The 19,775-nt window shown below is 39.3% G+C and overlaps 2 protein-coding genes and 3 long non-coding RNA genes across 6 annotated transcripts; all 5 read left to right on the forward strand.

Moving 5' to 3' along the window:
• The first annotated feature begins 3,281 nt into the window (after positions 1–3,281).
• LOC103649808 (uncharacterized) lies at positions 3,282–4,559 on the forward strand. Of its 2 annotated transcripts, XR_563718.2 has the most exons (4): positions 3,282–3,578; positions 3,711–3,792; positions 3,871–3,911; positions 4,460–4,559. It is a non-coding gene; the product is annotated as an uncharacterized lncRNA (long non-coding RNA). The 2 variants fall into 2 exon arrangements; XR_563716.2 differs by having other exon boundaries at positions 3,410–3,792.
• Positions 4,560–6,068: 1,509 nt separating this feature from the next.
• Positions 6,069–7,104, forward strand: LOC109944800 (calmodulin-binding transcription activator 1). The gene is made up of 2 exons (XM_020550130.2): positions 6,069–6,782; positions 6,960–7,104. Exons 1-2 carry the CDS (start codon positions 6,127–6,129, stop codon positions 7,087–7,089), a joined length of 786 nt encoding a protein of 261 aa, XP_020405719.1. The 5' UTR covers positions 6,069–6,126; the 3' UTR covers positions 7,090–7,104.
• Positions 7,105–10,390: 3,286 nt separating this feature from the next.
• On the forward strand, positions 10,391–10,648 carry LOC109944801 (uncharacterized). Its single transcript, XR_002267959.2, has 2 exons — positions 10,391–10,492; positions 10,567–10,648. It is a non-coding gene; the product is annotated as an uncharacterized lncRNA (long non-coding RNA).
• A 1,196-nt stretch (positions 10,649–11,844) lies between these two features.
• On the forward strand, positions 11,845–15,481 carry LOC118471927 (uncharacterized). Its single transcript, XR_004857092.1, has 4 exons — positions 11,845–12,174; positions 12,306–12,442; positions 14,232–14,373; positions 14,994–15,481. It is a non-coding gene; the product is annotated as an uncharacterized lncRNA (long non-coding RNA).
• A 124-nt stretch (positions 15,482–15,605) lies between these two features.
• Positions 15,606–18,174, forward strand: LOC103649810 (helicase protein MOM1). The gene is made up of 7 exons (XM_035966159.1): positions 15,606–16,338; positions 16,590–16,786; positions 17,133–17,182; positions 17,303–17,453; positions 17,542–17,627; positions 17,766–17,870; positions 17,957–18,174. Exons 2-7 carry the CDS (start codon positions 16,627–16,629, stop codon positions 18,062–18,064), a joined length of 660 nt encoding a protein of 219 aa, XP_035822052.1. The 5' UTR covers positions 15,606–16,338; positions 16,590–16,626; the 3' UTR covers positions 18,065–18,174.
• Positions 18,175–19,775: the final 1,601 nt, after the last annotated feature.

Genomic DNA, 19,775 nt, shown 5'->3' on the forward strand with positions numbered 1-19,775 from the left:
CAGAAATATTGCGGAGGACGCGGTCAATATTACATAAACTGAAGGAACAGATCAGTGACGGTACTCCAGTTATTAGAGCTGGTGCTAGCACAGGCATATCTGCAAAGTTCGAAGAAGCTGGTGGGGTTGATTTTATAGTGATGTACAACTCTGGACGATTTTGAATGGATGGAAGGGGCTCACTAGCTGGGCTCTTGCCCTTTGGTGATGCAAATGACATTGTACTTCAGATGGCCAACGAAGTGTTGCCTGTAAGTAGCTCAGAATCCAACATCACTCTTATGTCTGTCAACTTTATTATGCACAACCATTGATGTAGATCTAACTTCAGGTGGTTAAAGGAGTTCCTGTTCTTGCTGGGGTATGTGCTACAGATCCATTTCGTCGAATGGAATACTTTCTCAGACAACTAGAAACCATTGGATTTTGCGGTGTGCAAAACTTCCCAACCGTAGGTCTGTTTGATGGGAATTTTAGACATAATTTGGAGGAAACTGGAATGGGGTACAAGTATAAGTTCTACACATTTTAAACTTTTGGAAGCGCAATTTCTCCATGCATTACTGTTGTCATCGTGAAGCATTGCATAATGGTTACGGCTATAAGTTTTTTTTTCTGAAAGGGAAGGACACTCTAGCTAGAAGTTGAATTAACTTGATTATATTTATTGTCAGCATGGAAGTGGAGATGATTTCAATGGCTCATCGCATGGGTTTCCTTACTACTCCATATGCTTTCAATCCGGATGAAGCTGCTGCCATGGCCAAGGCAGGAGCTCATATCATAGTTGCACATATGGGTCTGACAACTGCAGGGTCTATCAGGGCAATGACAGCTGCCACTTTAGATGATAGTGTTTTATGTGTTCAGGCCATTGCGGATGCGGCATTTGGGGTTAAACTGATATCATTGTTCTCTATCACGGAGGTACATGCATTTTGAAGAATACTAAAGGGTTCATGGATTTTACGGTGCATCAAGCATGGACAGATTACCAGTAGAGCAAGCTATCACGAACACCGTGAGAGAGTACAAAAGAATTTCCTTAAAATGAGAACCATCGTTTACATGTGTGATTTAAGCCTGCTGTTATTTTGTTACACTTCGCAAATTCTGTCATCTCTGCCAATCTATTCACTAACACTTGGACAGGTAACTTGGTGAAAATTGTAATTCCACGATCTAACCCCAACGATGCTCATGTCGCCGGTGTTGGAAAGGTGAGTTTTCATTCTCCTTTGATATTTTATTCTAACAACAACATTTGGGTAATGCCGCCAATGCCTTTTCTTTGGTCGAGCCATCGACATCCGCATATTCCAAAAGCACCTGCAGTGTGCTCATTCTTTTGTTTGGTCCGCACCACCGCAGTGCCAAATTTGTTTGGAAAGTGCCTTGAATTTTGCTAACACGTTCTTTTTATGCTGTCGTGCCTAATATGGCACCTATGGTTGCCAGTTGCCACCATGATACAACACTGCTCATTGAAAAATCATAAGAAATTTCTTACAATTTAACAGATATTGGTCCAATGTTCTGCACTGCATATAGTTTAGAGTTTATTGGTTTCAAAGCATGTGTTAACAAAGTGAGCCAAGTATTCTGCTCAAACAAATGCATAGCTCAACATGTGAACTCATTGTTTTGCTTTTACTAATATTTGTAGTATTATATACCATTTCACTTGTTGCTTCTGCAATTGTGGCATGCTTCAACCGCAGTTCAGAATTTATGTGATGTTTAGTGCTTCATATGTTGTTTGTGAAATTAATAAAAGTTCTACAGTAACTTTGTTTTTTAGTATGATATTTGACATTACATTTATTACTTGTTGTAAAGTTAGCAACAATCTGCTTCTAAAAAGCAGCTATTGGCTAAGCAATAGTTGTATAGATATTCCCTTTTTAATGTACTCACTATGTCTGGAACTTGTCAATCATATCTTGTCACGACTAGGTCTTCTCCGAGTGTGTGAATTCAAATTAGCAGAAATTGAGCATTTTGTGGACCCAGAGGACAAATCACATCTGATTTTTTATGTTCCTAATTTGTAGTTCCTGATGTTTCCTAGAGAGTTGCAACTCTTAGGGGAGTCAGTCAAGCTAATGAAGCTTGTGGAAGCAGTTGCAAAGGTTAACAATTTCTTGCAATTTTTGCCTTTCAAATTTAATCTCATTTCTTTTGTTTATAATGTGTTGTTCTTACCCTGGATATAATTTTGAACTTTTACACTATTGTTATTTATAGGGAACTATTAATAACGAGACACTTGGTTACTTCACCTGAAGGGTCTATCTTTTCCTGATATGCTTGGGAATTGATAAGGATCAGTTGCACTTCAGACAACATTTACCTAATGAGATGGCTCATTATATTGCTGATTGTTGGGTGCTGAGATAGAGTGCTCCTATGGGTGGATAGAGTGTGTGGGTATTGCTGATAGATCTGCATATGGTTTGAAAACTCACAGTGTAAGCTCACTTCATCTTTTTTCACACAATGGATAATTTACTAGAGATATAGATTTTGTTCTTTGGATATGTTGCTACATCAATTGAATTGCTCATCTCATGTTGTAGCTACACTTGCTAAATGAAATTTGTATTGTTGGCATCTGTTTGCTGTGCAAATATGCTACTAATATTGTCATGATTGTCTGTTTAGTGTCTCACAGGAGAAAAGTGGTGTCTCATAGAAGGAAAAGGATTAGATTAGTATACGGTTGTCGACATATTTGCCTATCATTAAAATTTTATGTTGTCTCTTTAGAAATAATTTGTGCAGTATTGATAATGTTTGTTCGACATCAGCTTAATTTATTTAAGCGACGTATTTATAATAATATTATATATTTATATATCGTTAATATAATCTATACTACCTATTAAGGCTGTAAGGGGTAGGCTGCCTCCCCTGGTTCTGCCTTCAGCCAATCTACACCGTCCATCTATATGCGTCAAATCATCATCGTCCGTCCGTCGCCTCCGCTTCAAGCCTCTGACACCGCCATTGCGCCTGGCTCCCCCTCCTCCTCGCCCCACTCCCCCTGGACGCACGCCACGGTGTCCCTGCCCCGCTCGCGACGCATCCCCCCGAAACCCTAGGCCTTCCGCGATGAGGAGTCGCCTCCTCCTCCCTCCGTCGTGGCGTTCTCGGGCGCCGCCTCCACGTCAACGCCATCGCCGAGATCGACCTCTACCGCCTCGAGCCCCACATGCGCAGCCGCCGACGCGGGAGAGGTGCCCCACTCCTCGGCCTTCCACGACGAGGAGCTTGTCTCCTCCTATCTCCGTCACCGCATTCTCGGCTGTCGCCTCCGCGTCGACGCCATCGCCGAGATCGACCTCTACCATCTCGAGCCCTAGGACCTCCCCTCCCTCTTCCACATCCGCAGTCACAACGCCAATGGGTAGTTCTTCGCCCATGCGGTCGAGGCGGTCCCAGCAACAGGACCAACCACGCACACTCGCATCTCGCTCCTTGATGTTACCAGGGAAGTATAAAGGTTGTTTGAGTTATAAATAGCAAACCAAGATTAGAGATGGCCAGGAGGTGGAGCCATGAATGATCTATCCTAGGTACACCTCCAGCTTCCCATACCATCTCCTCGGCCTCTTCCCTCCCCCCTTGGCCTTCTCCTTCTGATGAATCATTTTTCCTATGTTTGTCGCTGCTTGCTAATCGTTGCTCCAACCGTTGAGTTTGTGCAGTGGATTTCCTTTCCTAGCATCACCACATGTAAAACAGGGGAGATTTAAGATCCAACACATCAACGAAGTGGCGCCCTTGCTGGTGAATTTTCGGCACCCTGTTCTGCTCGCCTATTCTATTGTGTATGTATGCCAGCAAACTGATTGTTTTATTTTCTAGACACAAGAATACGTCCAGGTCTCGTAGAACACCTAACGCTGGTAAGTACTCCTAATATGCAAGTGGTTATGCTGATGTTGATGAATCGATTGGTATTTTGAGACTTGTATTATGTCTCCTTTGAGCAGGTTTTAGTTTCACCAGGTACACTACATTATTTGTTCACCTTATTATGATTATTTGATCACTGTATTTTATTATTTGATCACTGTATTATCTGGAAAAATTACGAATATGCCTACTCTTGTATCATAATCACTTGTTGCCTACTCTGTCAGCCTTTGCAAAGATTGCTACTGTTTTGTTGTCTAAACCACTGGCTATCAAAATTTCTTAAAGTGTTGTGTTAGTTCTGTAACCTTCATCGGTCTAGATATTTTGTATCTAATCATCCTCTAATAAGCACATCTGTTAAGTTCAAGTTAACACAGTTACACTCCCATACATGTATACAATGACGATGACCTGTTGTACATTCTTATTGCTTGGGTATTCATTCTCTGGTGCTTAGAGTCTAATGGATGATATGATCACTGCTTAGTATGTTTTGTTTTGTTTTTGAACTGAATTATCTCGACCTTTTATCTAGGATTGTGCAGTGATCTAGGGATTGCGTATTAGGATATTGAGGATGGGATTTTCACAAATTGCTATAGTCCAATTATTTTCTTCCCTTCTACCCTGATACACGCCAGATCATCTGTTATAATGGTGTTTGCTGCTGGAGGCACATCCCGATTCGTCGGTAAGCAACAACTAGCTAGCCTCAGTTTGTTCCAGTCTGTCATGTCTTTTCTTCGCGTTCCGCTTATGTTTGGTTATGTTTGCTTTCCAGATAGGGCTGAGTGCACCTGCCTCATTCACAAGATAAACGACGCTCCTACCCCTCCTCTATTTTCTACCTGCTTGAACATATCAGCAATCTCGCTTGTATAACTTGTGGATGGTATGCTGGAGCGCTGTCGAATTCCTTCCCTGGTACAATTGCTGTTTAGGTATGTCGGCTCAAGTCATATGATCTTGCAAAGATTGTCAAGCGTATTCCAGCAAATAGAGGAGTGTGAATCTTATCATTCGGATGACAGCTCATTTTTTGTTTTGTATAAAGGTTGTTTAAAAAATGGAGCTTTAGTGGCAGTACATTAGTTATCATGAGCTTTTGTGTATTAAGTCAATGAGGTTTTGACATTGTGTATAAAGGTTGTTTGAGAAATGGCTTGTGTTTCATATCCTTGATATTATGAATTTACATAATGCAGTCTAATCTGAAAGATATTTTTTCAGGCTCAAGCGATAGCGTGCGTGCACGAGACTTAGATGGCGACTTCGGAGGCGGCAACGACAATGTTAAAAATAGTTTTTCTCACAAAATTAAAATAACTATCTTGCTTTTCAGGCATTGCCAAAAATAGGCTCATGAAGCAGCAAAAGAGAGATTCTTGTCGCATTTCATGGTAGACCAGCACCATAAGATCACCAAGCAAGTAGAGATCAACCTCGAGTCCCTCCTACCTTCGCCGCCAACCACCATCTAGCTTCGTGAGTCAAATTTGAAGACTGGTAAAATCATTTTAAGCCTTTCGAAATGACATACCATGTGTTTTTATTCTTTAAAGCTCTCATGTGACAATTTTTCCTCCAAGTTATTGCAATCATTATCAATTCTCATCTTGGTGTTGAACATTAACATATCTTTATCATCTGTGTTTTTCTCAGCACTGTAGTCTGTCACCACTGCCAGCATATGAGCCTGCATTTGATTGGGAGAATGAGATGTCTTTGATATTTGGCCAAAGGGTGCCAGAAAGTATACCAGCAATAAGCAATGAAGATGTCTTTGATATATGTGCCCACCCCCGCCCGCCGCGTCAGCATCCTCCCCGTTCGCGATTGGCTCGAGCGGCACCGATGGAGCAACGACTCCGTTTCCCAGAAGGCGAAAGGCCGATGAGATCGACAGACGATTCGTGCCGATCGCACACCGGTAGGCGGTGGCGAGCCGCGCGAGATCTCTCGCGTCCTCCCGGTTCTCAGGGACCACGACGTCCGTGCCGACGCGCACCTCTACAACGCGCTGATGAAGGCGAACGTCGCAGCGGACGACCCCGGGGCCGTCCTCAGGGAGTTCCGGCAGGTTTCAGTTTGATAATTCTTATAGTATTTATGTTTTTCACCTCCATAGACCACAGTTTGATAATTCTTGTTTGTTAGTTAGCAGTTTGTAGTACTCATGTCTCTTTCTAGCTAATTATTCTAATGATGCAGGTTTCAGTTACTGGTACATTCTTGGTGAATAAAGAACATGTGGAAAGTCGCAGGTGGTCATTTATGTTTGGGGATGTTGAAGTACCAGCTGAGGTTTTGACCGATGGCACGCTACGCTGCTATGCACCAGCACACCAATCAGGAAGAGTTCCATTTTATGTGACCTGTTCAAACATGGTGGCTTGTAGTGAAGTGCGAGAATTTGAGTATCGTGATTCTGAAGCTCATTACATGGAGACTTCTCGTTCCCAAGCCAATGGTGTAAATGAAATGCATCTACACATTCGTCTTGAGAAGCTACTCACTTTGGGGCCAGATGACCATCAAATGCTTGCTATAAATTCCTTAATGCTTGATGGGAAATGGTCAAATCAAGAATCTTCTGTCAAGGAAGTAGTTTCCACTGCTAGGGTCCAAAGTTTAAAGAAACTGGTGAAAGAGAAGTTGCATCAATGGCTCATCTGCAAAGTAAACGATGATGGAAAGGGTCCCAATGTTCTGTGCAAGGAAGGACAGGGTGTGATTCATTTAGTAGCAGCACTGGGTTATGACTGGGCTATAAGACCGATAATAATTGTCGGTGTCAATGTGAACTTCCGGGATGCTCATGGATGGACTGCACTCCACTGGGCTGCGTCTTTGGGAAGGTATGCTCGCACACATTAAAGCAATTTGAAACAGGGATGTCCATGCTTAGCTAGAGTTTTATGTAAAGGAAGCTACCTCTATTTCTTTCCCATCCCTTTATCTTGCACTTTGTTTGTACTATAGTAGGAGCTTGGACCTTTTTCTGTTATTGAACCTTATATTTTATGCTTTTTTAGAGAGCGGACAGTTAGTGTTCTCATAGCAAATGGACACAAGATCCCGATGCGGCAGTGGCGGACAGCAACGGGCGCTCAACGCCATCGTGCCTCCTGTGAACCCATGGTGAGATGTGTGGTCTCGATCTAGAGTCGAAGGACTTCCCCAACACCCTTTCCTCCATCGGTGCGACATCGGCCAGCTCATCTGCGACGATGAGGCATCTTCGACCGACTTCCCAACACCCCATCCTCCATCAATGCGGCTCCAGTACCCCTTCCTCCATCGGCACGACAGCATCCAGTTCATCTACGACGACCATTTTTCCTTTCTGAGGTAGAGCAAAGCACCCTGGCACTGCTCTTAAAGGAACTGCTATTTTTTCTTCTTTTCGCAGCTGGTTGACCAGTAGTACTATTATTTAGTGGCTCAATAGATACATCAATCTTATTATTTGAGGCAGAGCGAAGCACCCTGACACTGCTATTGGGACTTCCCTCCTTTGAACGACTGACACCTTTCCTTCTATTTGCAGCTGGTTCAATAGCACCACTATCATTTAAAGGCTCGGTACATGTCTCATTCTTATATTTTGAAGTAGATCGAAGCACCCTGACACTGTTGCTGGGACTTCCCACCTTTGACGGACTGGTGCATTTTCTTTTACTTGAAGCTGGTTCAATAGCAGCACTATCATTTAAAGGTTTGATACATGTCTCATCCTTAGCTTTTGAAGCAGACCGAAGCACACTGAGACCAGAGCTCAGACTCCCCACCTTTGAGGAATTGGCGTTTTTTCTTTTATTTGTAGCTACCTCACCAGTGGTCCTGTCACTTTGAGGCTCACTGCGCGCCACATCTTTATTTTTTTATTGCAGAACACTGCTGCTGGGACTTCCAACCTGTGAGGGATTGGCATGTTTTCTTTTATTTGCAGCTGGCTTATCAATGATCCTGTCATTTAGAGGCCTGCTATGTGGCTCGTCCTTATTTTTTGATGTAGAACAAAGTAGCCTGACAGTGCTATTAGGATTATCTAGCTGGTTGCCACTTCTTTTTTTCACAGCTGCTTGGGTAGCAGCAGCCGCATTCAGAGGCTCACTGTCCTTATTATTATTGGCTAAGGCAGAGCGAAGAACTCTACCACTACTATGTGCAGACCTCAAGGGATACCTTTTGCTTGGTGATACTTCTGACCCTTTCCTTCCCATTTTACTGTTTGTATGTCATACACTTGTTCCCAATGTCGTTGTGACCCTGAACAAGACCAAATAAATGATAAGCACAAATGAATATCCTCCACAGTAACTGCTAGGCCACCGGAATATCAGAGAAACCTTCATTAACAAGGTAAGTTATCCAGTCAAGATAGATGTGTCAAGACCTACAGTGATGAAAAATATTAAAAATATGTCTACTAGATGCCTCGTTTTTCCTTTGAGGTAGAGCAAAGCACCATGGCACTGCTCTTAAAGGAACTGCCATTTTTTCTTCTTTTCGCAGCTGGTTGACCAGTAGTACTATTATTTAGTGGCTCAATCTAGCAAAATAAGAGAATTTCACCTCGCATTCAATATATTGCTTGTCTACTAGAGGAGCCAACACTTTAGCAAGATCTTGAGGCAAGTATCCAAGCATCTCCTCACATTCAGACCCTGCATACAACACCTACCTGTTCTAGAATGATTTTAGAACATTTTTCAGTAGGTACTTTTTACAGTTTTGTTACGTACTAGAATGATTTCGGAGACCATGTAGATATCCAAAATGAATCTTTTTGTTGTGACCGAAGGGAGTAACTTTTTAGGTTTTGTGGTTACTTTTTCAAAAATTAACTCTTTCGTTCACTATAACTACAAAATAGTAAGCCAGTGTACTGCAAGAACAATGTTCTTCTTGAATACTCAAAAGAACAATGTCCATCATGGATTCTGCTACGTGACCATGTGGTCCAGCTTGTTTGGTACACGAGGCCATATCTTTGTGTTCGCTTTATGTATATGTTCCCTTTTTATTCCTCAGTTTATTCACTTTTATCTTGTAGTTGCAGGTTTCTTACTCCTGGGTAGGTTCCATTTGTCTTAAACAGCTTTAGAGCACCACCTTATGATATCTCCTTTTGACTATGATTATTTTCCTATGAATAATTTTTCTAGGAATACTATTAAGATACCAACTAATCTTTGATATCCTCTAAACCAAACGCTTCATGATAGATGATTCTTGAGGTTGTTGAATGAATTGGTCTTGCACGTGTTTGCAGGCCTTTGGTATTGGTTTTTGTTGCTAGGTTTTGAAGATGCCTTGCAGGGAATTGGTACAGGTACAGCTTCCTTCGTATCTGGTATGGGTGATTGGTATAACCTAATGAAAAGAGGAGTGGTTGCTACTACTTCCTTAATAAAACCAGCTTCCTAAATAAAACAAATAACAACTTTATTGTTCTTCTTCCTGCTTTCTTCTTCTTCTTCCTCTAGCTCCAATAGCAACCTGCTTCGGATCCAGCATCTGCTTTCTTCCTATTTCCTAAATCTAACAAAAACAACTACGAGTGCATCCTCTGCGCCTGCTGCTCCACCTCCTGCCCATCCTACTGAAACAAGGGTGAACTGATGGGCGTAAAGAAAGCATCATGGTAGATGTTAACGAGCCAGTAGAAAAAAAGCGCTAGCTCTGCACTAGGGAGTTTCAGTTAGGCACAACCACACTACATTGAGTATCATCCTGTATGTGTAGCTCGATGTAATGCAATCAATAACTGATATTCTCTTTGAGTAAGCTTATTTTCAGTTTTGTTTTAAGTATGGGTGTTTTTAAGAGACCTTCACTACATAAAGGGAAAAAAGAAACTGTTGATTGGAAAGAACTGCACATATTGATGTCTTCTGATCTGTTTTATGAACAGATTTGAAGCAAACAACCATATCTTTCCCTTTTCTCATCCCCATATTTGGTGATATGGAGATGTCCATACAACACCCCTCTTTGGTAGGTTGTTATTGTTATTTGAGCATGTGCGCCAGTTAAACCTTGTCAATATGGCAGCCATATGGATACTACATTTGATGAATGGAGGTTCCTTGTCTAATGTATCACACGAGGTTTATTTCTTGTGCTACATCTATTTTGTGAATGAACTGAAACACATAATCTTAGTGCATATGTAACCATTGTCATGTATTAATGATAAATTTGTGACTTGATGTATTGAAGACAACATTATGATGCATTTCTGCACTGATGTTCTTACAGTAAATAAGATCAAGGAACCTATATTGTGTACCATGTAATATCATTTTTAATAGTTTGATGAGGAAGTACTACTACTATTACAATTGATGCTTCAGTTCTACGACTTCTTTCAAACCAAGCGTCCACACATATCTTGAGGTATGTTTCTGATCTTAAGTACTTATTTACAACTTCTCTCACCACACATATCTTGAGGTATGTGTGGGAAGCGGAGGCCGACGACAGCTCTTACGTTATCAAGGAACAAACTTATCCTGAGAAAGTGCTCACACGTGGAACACAGACTACTCTTTATTTGAGAGTAAGAAACTTAAAAGACTTTATATAAGATCTCCACCTTCTACCACAATTCTTATTGCCTTCTTGTTCCTTTAGGATGATGACAAGTATGAGTTTACTGACCCTGCAAGAATTGAAAGCTTAGTTAAGAACTGCTCACAATTTGTGTCATTCCCCATATATACATGGAAGGAGAAATCAAGAACATTTGGGGGTAATGATTGCTATAGTTTATTGTAATTTAGCTTCCTTCAATTATACTTAATGTAATTCTTCATCCTTGTCTGAACAGTTAAGAGTCTAAAGAGGAGGAAGAATAAAAAAAAAGGTGAAGAGGTCACACTACAAGACATATAGCCTTCTATGACGAACACCTTGTGACAATAGATCAAAATGTCATAAGTGTCTCATATTTATGACGTTTTGTAGGGGTTGATTGAGTTCAATGACGAAAAGAAAATGTTAGTCATTAAGACCAACACAAAATCGTCATAAAACATGGAAGATGCCATATTTGTGACGAATGCTCTTACAATCTCGTGACGATTAGTTAGTGTCACTATTTCATGACAATGTTGGTCGTCATAGGTTCTCACGTTAATTTCCAAAAAAACAAAAATATAGGCTCCACTACAAGTAATGAAATAAATAAAAATGGTAATGAACCAAGTTTAAATATTAATTCTTGTTTAAATAAAAATGAATTAAAGTTAAATTTCCTACATATATTTTTCATAAATATATTAGTAAAGACTTAAATATAATATATTCATATAATTTTCATAAATATATTAGTAAAGACTTAAATCTAATATATTCATTGGACATTTGTTATACAACAATAGCTAAAATAATAATCAAATTGTAAAAAATAGAAACATCTTTAAAAAAATTGGACTTGGTTGTTGGAACAAAAAAGTCGACCACCTAATATTATTTAGCAATTTTGGGTTTAACTTAGTACCTAATAGGACCATTTCCAAGGTCACACCATCAAGTCAAATAAAGGATCATGCTTAAGATACAATATGATTTTATTTTAACATTCCCTAGCCATTTCGAATAAAAACAATTATAAATTTTGATCAAAATAATTCAAAATATGGTATGGAGTAAAAGCTTGAGATAAAAGTTTCATAAAAGGGTGCCTCCTTTTAGGATACTTAGGGTCTGTTTGGTTTGTGGCTAATATGCCACACTTTGTCTAAGTTCATCGTTCGAATTGAAAAACTAACCTTAGAGAGAAAAGTTAGGTAAAGTAGGATAAGTTAAGCAGTGAACCAAACATGCTTACTATTCTCTATGGTTTAAATGTCTTTGAAAAAAATAAATAAATACTAAATATGTTTAAAATAACTTGATATAGAGTTATACTTTAATCTTATGTATTATCTCTTTTTATTAAAAAATATGTGGGGTATCCTCGCCATGGAGGGCTTCACGGGCGCGCACGTTTCTTCTCGCGTCATCTCCGCTTGCGCCGCCCCTAGCCCCACCGTCGTCCTCCCCGTGAAGCCGCCGGTTGAGCCGCCCCCCTCTCGTGTTGCCTCCATGTCCGCGCAGATATGCCTCGCTCGCCACCCCGTCGTGTTCCTCCCCGAGACACCGTGGCCAGCGTCTAGCCCGCGCTCTTCATCGTCACGGCGATGCCGGCTTCCCGGACCCCTTCCGGCTTGCTTCCATGCCTTCGCTTCGGTTTGTTCTGTAAGTGTTCTTCTTTCCCATCCTTTCCTCCAGAATTTTTCCTTCTCTCGGTTGGATCTGCCAGAGTGGTCAGTCTGTCGGTTTGCGTCGATTCAATGGGGTTTGGCCCATATTGCTGGTACATGGCGCAGGAGAGGCTACACTTCCTCTATGAGTCAAGGTTGGCCGTCGGCAAGAGCTCCGAAGGGTTCCAGGCGCTGCAGCAATCTACACCAGGGCCAGCTTCGCGTCCACTTCTGCACAGGCGAGTGCGGCTAATTGTTCCAAGGTACTACTTAATTCCTGTCTCAACATTTATCGTACCTCATTTGCGTGTGCAGATCAGCTGACTTCAGTGTAATTCAAAGCCGGAACAGATAAAAGTGTGTCTTTGCCGATGATGTTAAATAGAGTAATTCCTGATTATTGATGTCAAGTGGTTGTGTTAGTAATTGGAATATTGTTGGAGTATGTTTCCCTTTATCTTTCCATTTTATCATCTGTCAGTGCTCGTGACTTTATGGTCTCTAAATTTCTTAGATAGTTCATGTCGTACCATGAAATGTGTGTCTGTAAAATTGGTCAACCATATTGTTCATGTCTTCAACTCTATTTCGAAGTCACAAACTGATCACTTGGAGTTTTGGACGTGAAGCAACGACAGGCATCAATGCCTACTTAATATATAAAACTGCTTGCTTGTTGCATGCTGTTACAGCACCTAAGACCTAAGTACATACTTGCTTCCTTTTCTTATTTGCATGCTAGGTCCCATGGACCCCGTTTTGTTTTGGGTTTCCCTACACATTGTCCCCGGACTTACAGATGACAAATATGATGTGTTCTATGAGTCACGTCGAAAGAAAGAAATGTACTTTAGCATTTCACTGTACATAAGTCCATCGATTTCACATTATACTCTTCTACCTAACAAAGCCCAAAATTGAGCTACACATCTTTTTGATATTAGTATGTTAATGTTAGTCAATTGTTATCAGGCAGCGATGTCTGATTATAGATCTCAAAATAAGACTGTCATTTCCCCTTAGTTCAGTTAGTATAGTTGCTTAAATTCAGCAAGTCTGAATACTTCAACAAGGCACAATAAGGGAGGTTCAACACGTAAGTTAGTATAGGACCATGTGTAATCTATTTAACAGAGAAAATAGGCATAAAAACGACTAGCCTGCAGTCGTGCGGATATTTGAATATAAGTGTTCAGATGGGCGAGCGCCCTTGTGCTTTCTCTATTCGCTAAAATTCTTGAAAAGCATGTAAGCTTTTCGCAAGGTTCGTTAGCAGTGACTACCTGTTTGTAGTACATGAACATTAGTATTTTACTTCCCTCAGTTCACCTTTCTTGTGCTTGCAATACAATACATTATTTTTTACGGTGAATTTATAAACCATATTTGGTAAGTTATATTTATACTAGCCTAATGCACTCGACTCTTCTATTTAGATTAAGTTTGGTGAATAATTTATATGTTTGTGTAGCGAAAGACTCATATTTATTTAGTTTTTTTCTTGTCAAGGATAGAACATAATTTGGTGCTTTGCTTGTGTAATTATGTCTACGCACTTAAAAAATGGCACTTTCCTTACGCCTTGGTACAGTGCTTCAATAATGAGTGGATAAATGTTTTATGAAGTTGATCTTATTTTTTTGAGAATTCAGCATTAATAATCATGTGCCACATTATCCAAAGCTTATGGTATTCTTTATATGATTTTAGTGCTAATAATGTTGTGCCACTACAGGGCGGTGCCGGCTCTGATCTGGTTTATAAAGTAGCAAATTTTGAATTTGTTTTGTTGGCTCTAAATTCTGTGTGAACACTTATTAGTCTGCTCTGTTTATTCTTTAGTGCTTCTTATATTATATTGTTTGCTCTATTGAATGTTTCTAGGTCTGCTTTATCCCTTGCTAACATGTACCATGCTTTTTCTAAGCTGATTACAGTAGTTGCAACTCCAAATTTAGTTTCTAATTCCATCTAATAATTTTTTTTGTTAGTGGCTTTAGTATTGTGTGATTTTTACTTGCGTTCCTAATAATTTATTCGTTTGATTAACAGTTTAAGCTTCACCTCTAGTCATGGGTAAAGAGAAGTTACACATCAACATTGTGGTTAATGGCCATGTCGACTCTGGCAAGTCGACCACCACTGGCCACCTGATCTACAAGCTTGGAGGCATTGACAAGCGTGTGATTGAGAGGTTCGAAAAGTAGGCCGCTGAAATTATCACTACTCTTGAGGCCATTTTTCTTGAGCTCATGATATGTGTATAAACCCAACTAAAAACTCCATAGAGAAAAGATTGCTGTTAATATTCAACATATAGCCGAGAAATTAATACATTGCCCACTAATAGCTAAATGCACAATATATAAATGGATGCAATCCATAGATTAATAAGATGATATCCACATAAACAGATTGTCCATGCACAAACATAGAATTTACATATCTAGGTACCACAACCAGATCATATTACATTCTAGACACAACTAGCAGCACAAAAGATATGTAAATAAAAGATTACTTGGTTTATGTCTAATTTTCTGAGTTTATGTTCATACTAATGAAGTATCAATACTGATTTGAATATATAATTATGCTTTAAATTCAGTAAAAGCACATGTACTGTAGCAGCATGCAACATTTTTTCTATAAAAGCATAAGTCATTTGTTCCCAAATTAACCATATATGTAGACCATTTGATGCTTTAATGTCGGATTATGTATTTGTATACATATTTTTAACTATGTTTTTGTTCTTGTTTGGCTGTGTGTGCATGGTTACATATGAAGTAAATAAGTTATGCTTATTTATAGGTTCAGGATCTTCAGGTTGAGTTCGAGAAGGAGAAGCAAGAAAAAACAAAACTTTGACAAGTGTTGGATAACTTGAAGACGGAATCAGAAACTTCAAGGGTAAAACATTATGAGGAAATAGAAGTTGTAAAGATGACATCACAAGAAATGCACGTCCTCCTTTGTTAACCGCTAAACTTCAACCAGGGCCAGCACAATCCAAGGCCATAAAGTTTCTAAGCCCCCAACAGTGAATTATTGTAGTATGTTTCTTTTTTGAAAATTGGTTGTTGGTTGAACTATGTCGGGTTGTTTTATCAATAGCTGGTTGCTAGTTTTTCACAAGTAGGACTTAGTGGCCCCAAGTTTGTTGATTTTTGTTACTAGTAGCCTTATGTTTTGTTGAACAATGTTGCTTCTTGCTAGATGTATTGTGACCTATGAATTGGAATTTGTCTGCCACAATTTTGGTCATTGGATATGTAAATTTGTGAAATATGTCATGTGAACATTTGTACGGTTGAATGAAGCCAAAAATTGGGCCACAAATTTTGATAATATAAAATAGTATTCATAGAAAATTATAAATTAGATTTAATGAGGCCACAAATTTGGTCTAGCACTAATATGCGACATTTTATATATTATGACAACAAAATTCGTCATTGAAAAGTGCCATGTCATATTGATAAACGTCATAATCATTTGTTGCATGAGCTCCACATAACCAGTGTGCTGCTTCTTAGTGACGTTTTCTTTGAAGTAATGACAGTATGTAAATGTCACAAAATCTATGACGAAGTAGAATCGTCATAATTTTAATGACAGAAAAACTTCAATTCGTCATAGAACATGTTTAGCCACGTCACATAGATGACAAACAAAAAACGTCACACAAGCGTCATAGATTTCAATATATGACATATATTCACTTATCAATGACAAAAGTTGAATGTCATAGAAGGTAAGCTGTGTTGTAGTGTCACTGAGGTTAGTTCTGTGTCAGTGTAATATGTTGTTCATTTTCATGTAATTCTTGCTTCTAATATTATAGAAAGAATTCGGATAGGCAGATAAGAACATGTCGATGATTTTGATATTTTCAGAAATAAGGATTTCTATGGTGCATGTTATTTAAAAAACAAGCCAACTATAGCTTGTGTGAGGTCATAGGTGCTTGCAATTATTGGAACTGGTCCATGCAAATCATTTTTGCTCAAAATCCAACTTGGCCAATCATTAGTAGGTCAAGTTATATTCATGAAACCTTTTGTTTGTTGTTTCTTTGCCTAAAAACATGCTTTCATTGGTTAGTTCATTATCCTGGAGCTGCAGAGGGACTTTATGTAGCATGATCCATGCTCAGGTATTGCGATTTTGGCAATTTCTGTAATGTAACATGGAATTGGTGAAGGTCCTTGGTCGAGTAATCACAATACTATTGATATTATTCATATCGATTAAATTTTTATCGTTGGTTCTCTTTGTTTGTTATATTATCTTGTGCCATCGATTAACAACTCTTTCACCGGACGTCTTGAGGTGACTTTAGTTTCTTGTCTTTTATATGTATCCTGACATAAAACCAGTGCTTATTTTCTATTTGTGCATGTGCAGGTGTTGTACTGTTTCTTAGAATTTTCCAGCAACTTCGATGGGAGGAATTTTGTTTGAGCTTGTGGGCCCAATTCATATCAGTCGCGACCCTGGGACTATCTCACGTCCTGCGGCGAGCTTGCAGCGCTGCTGTGCCTCGGATACGCGGACAAGTCACTACTTGGGACTATTTACACCCCTAAAAGGGAAACACACAGGTACTTGATATCCTCTCCTTATCCACTAGATCACAAATTGTTTTTGTTGTTTACCAGCAAAATCAAGGGGTTGTCTATTTCTTACAAACAGTTGAAGTTTCATATGGGAATAAACTGATAGTACACATGGGATTAGAAAATTTACACAATTAAATGCATACAAGAAATAAGCATCTGGAATTTTTACCAAAAACATAGTGTGTTGGACATATATGCAACAATTTTTTTTGCTAAACATCTACACTAGATTCCATATGGAAGAGAAATGTGATAACCACTATTGGCTATTTAGGACACATTTCATGCAAATATGTTATCATATCTAATTTGTGTCTAATTTTTGTAGATGAAGTTGCTAAATCCAAGCAATCAACTGTCTCCACAAAAACAAAGAAGGTATGCCTGAAAGCAGATAAATGTTTCTTCTTCTCTAATTGCGTACTCTTTACCTGATTTACGTTACTCCCCACTTGTTATTTTTTGGCTATTGAAACCCACATTTTCTAATCTTTACAGTTTAAGGAAATTCAATTTCAGAAACTTCAGAGATTGCCAGATGGGTGCCATCCTGATTTTGATAATGATCATCTGTGTTCTGTAAATAATCATGACCTGCTTCCTGAAATGAGTACTCTAAGTGCTGACCTTCATCTACTTCGTGAGACAGGTAAAACAATATGAAATTACAATTTGAAAGTAGTATTTTTGTTCTGTAGGAGTAGATATTACATTTTTCTAATAAATTCATTCTGAAGGAGTGGAAAACATGAGGACACCTAAAAGTCTTCACGCTGAACTTAAGCGTGAGCTGTTAAAGCTAAATACGGTGTTAAAGCTACCAGTATGTATAATCCTCCTGCTAACTTTTTCCCTCCCTCTCTGCTCCTATTGTTGCATTTAGTGTCCTTCTGATATCATTATTTGTGGAAGTATCTGATCCTCTGGTTCTGAACTATTTTTTCATTATTCACAACTGCAGGATAATGTACTCTTTCTGGCCAACCAGTTCCTTGAATATCTTTTAAATAATCATTTAGTTGTGCGGGAGCCACGGAGCATACTGCATGTGTTCAACATAGCCTTGGTAAGCTAGGCACCAACTGGTGTTACTTTGTTTGCTTTTACATTGAATTTACGAAATATGATAAATTTCTTTATTATTTGTTTCAGTGTTGGCGTGCTGCTTCTTTTCTGAAATACACTGAGTTGGATCGTCGAGAATCACTTGCCCTTGCTTCAGATGGATTGAATTATGAATGCAATGAGGCTCCATCATAGGCAGGCTTATAGGTTCGTAGTATCGTTAGGACGGGCATCTTACTATAACAATATAAGACACATTTTGTATATATAACACATGTGCATATATAAGTTATCGAGATATTATATGTCTCTGTTGCAACTAGAGATGGCAATGGGTACCCGAAACCCGAAACCCGATGGGTTTTTACTCTATTAGGGTACGGGTTTGGGTCAATTTTCATACCCATGGGTTTGTTAATGGGCATAAATCTATACCCAGCGGGTTTATGGGTACGGGTTTATTCCTATAGTACCCAAACCCGTGAACCCGTGGGTTTTTTAAACCCGACCAAACCTAGTGCATATTGTCATTTTATTTTATAAACGACCAAGAAAATTGTTATTACTTATTTACTTCATATTTTTTATCAATTGGTGAATGTATCAATAGTCGGTGAGAGTGTTGCTTGCTTGCTATTATAGTTTTTACTAGCGTTATATATGTGGTGGATGGATAACTTAGTGCAAGGTCACTTAATTATACAACTTATTATTTGTATTTCATTCTCTCTACTAATAATTTTATACCAAATCATGAACTCGTTGTTCATTACATAGATTTTGGGTCATGATCTCATTAATCATTACGATACTTATTGATTATGAGAAGAACAAGTATATTTGAGATGAAACCCACGGGTAACCCACGGGTACCCGCTAACCCGATGGGTACGGGTTTGGGCAAAATCTCAAACCCGTCATGGGTATGGGTTTTTTAATGGGCATAGATATTTTTCACGGGTACGGGTTTGGGACAGCAAAACCCAGCGGGTTTGTACCCGTTGCCATCTCTAGTTGCAACGCACGGGTACTGACCTATAAAAGTATAACACACATTTGTACATAGTTTATCGTGGTTTTATACGATCCCGTTGCAACGCACGGGCACTCTCCTAGTATTAGTATATGGTAATATTTTGTCACACATTTTGCATATTATAGTAATATTTATCGTTCCGTATCTATGTTGTTTCATACTAATTTTTTTACTCCCGTGGCAACGCACGGGCACAAACCTAGTATAGAAATTAAAACTCTATTTTAGTTTTTGTATTTTCAGACTAAAATAAAATAACAAAAATAGACTAAAAATTAGTCTTAAAAAATAAACAGTCCTAATTTTATTTTTACAAAGCAGAGACGCAAATAATCATACTTTTGTATGGAAACTCGCTGGATATGGCAACACAAACAAAATACCGACGGAGCAAATCCAATAGGCCCGAATATTGGTCTCCGATCGGTGTGTAGTGTACCCGCGGGCAGGCGTGCGTAGGCAGAAGCCTGAACCTAACGGATATCCATTTATGGACGCAAAAATTATATTCATGATAACAAACCTAATAGATCCACTCTACTATACGTAGCTGATAGGTGCCCCAAAACATAGATACTAGTTCATGTTTTATTCGTATCTCATCTTCTTCCCCTGACTGCCAGCCGGCCTCTCTCCTCGAATCAAATCGTCCGCCCCCTGCCCTGCCCTGCCCCTCCATCCCGAACTTACGATCTAGCTCCTCCAACACCGCACACTTGTCGTGTCGATGCCCTGCTGGAGCCTCGCTCTGTCGCTCATCACCGCTAGAGCCCCACCAGTCACCAGCTAGAGTCACTCAGCACGGCTTGACTCCTTAAACTAACGAGCCACAAAATCATTGTGGTTTAGTTTGTTTATAGGTTTAAGCTA

The sequence above is a fragment of the Zea mays genome, chromosome 3 (assembly GCF_902167145.1).
Source record: "Zea mays cultivar B73 chromosome 3, Zm-B73-REFERENCE-NAM-5.0, whole genome shotgun sequence".
NCBI lineage: Eukaryota > Viridiplantae > Streptophyta > Magnoliopsida > Poales > Poaceae > Zea > Zea mays.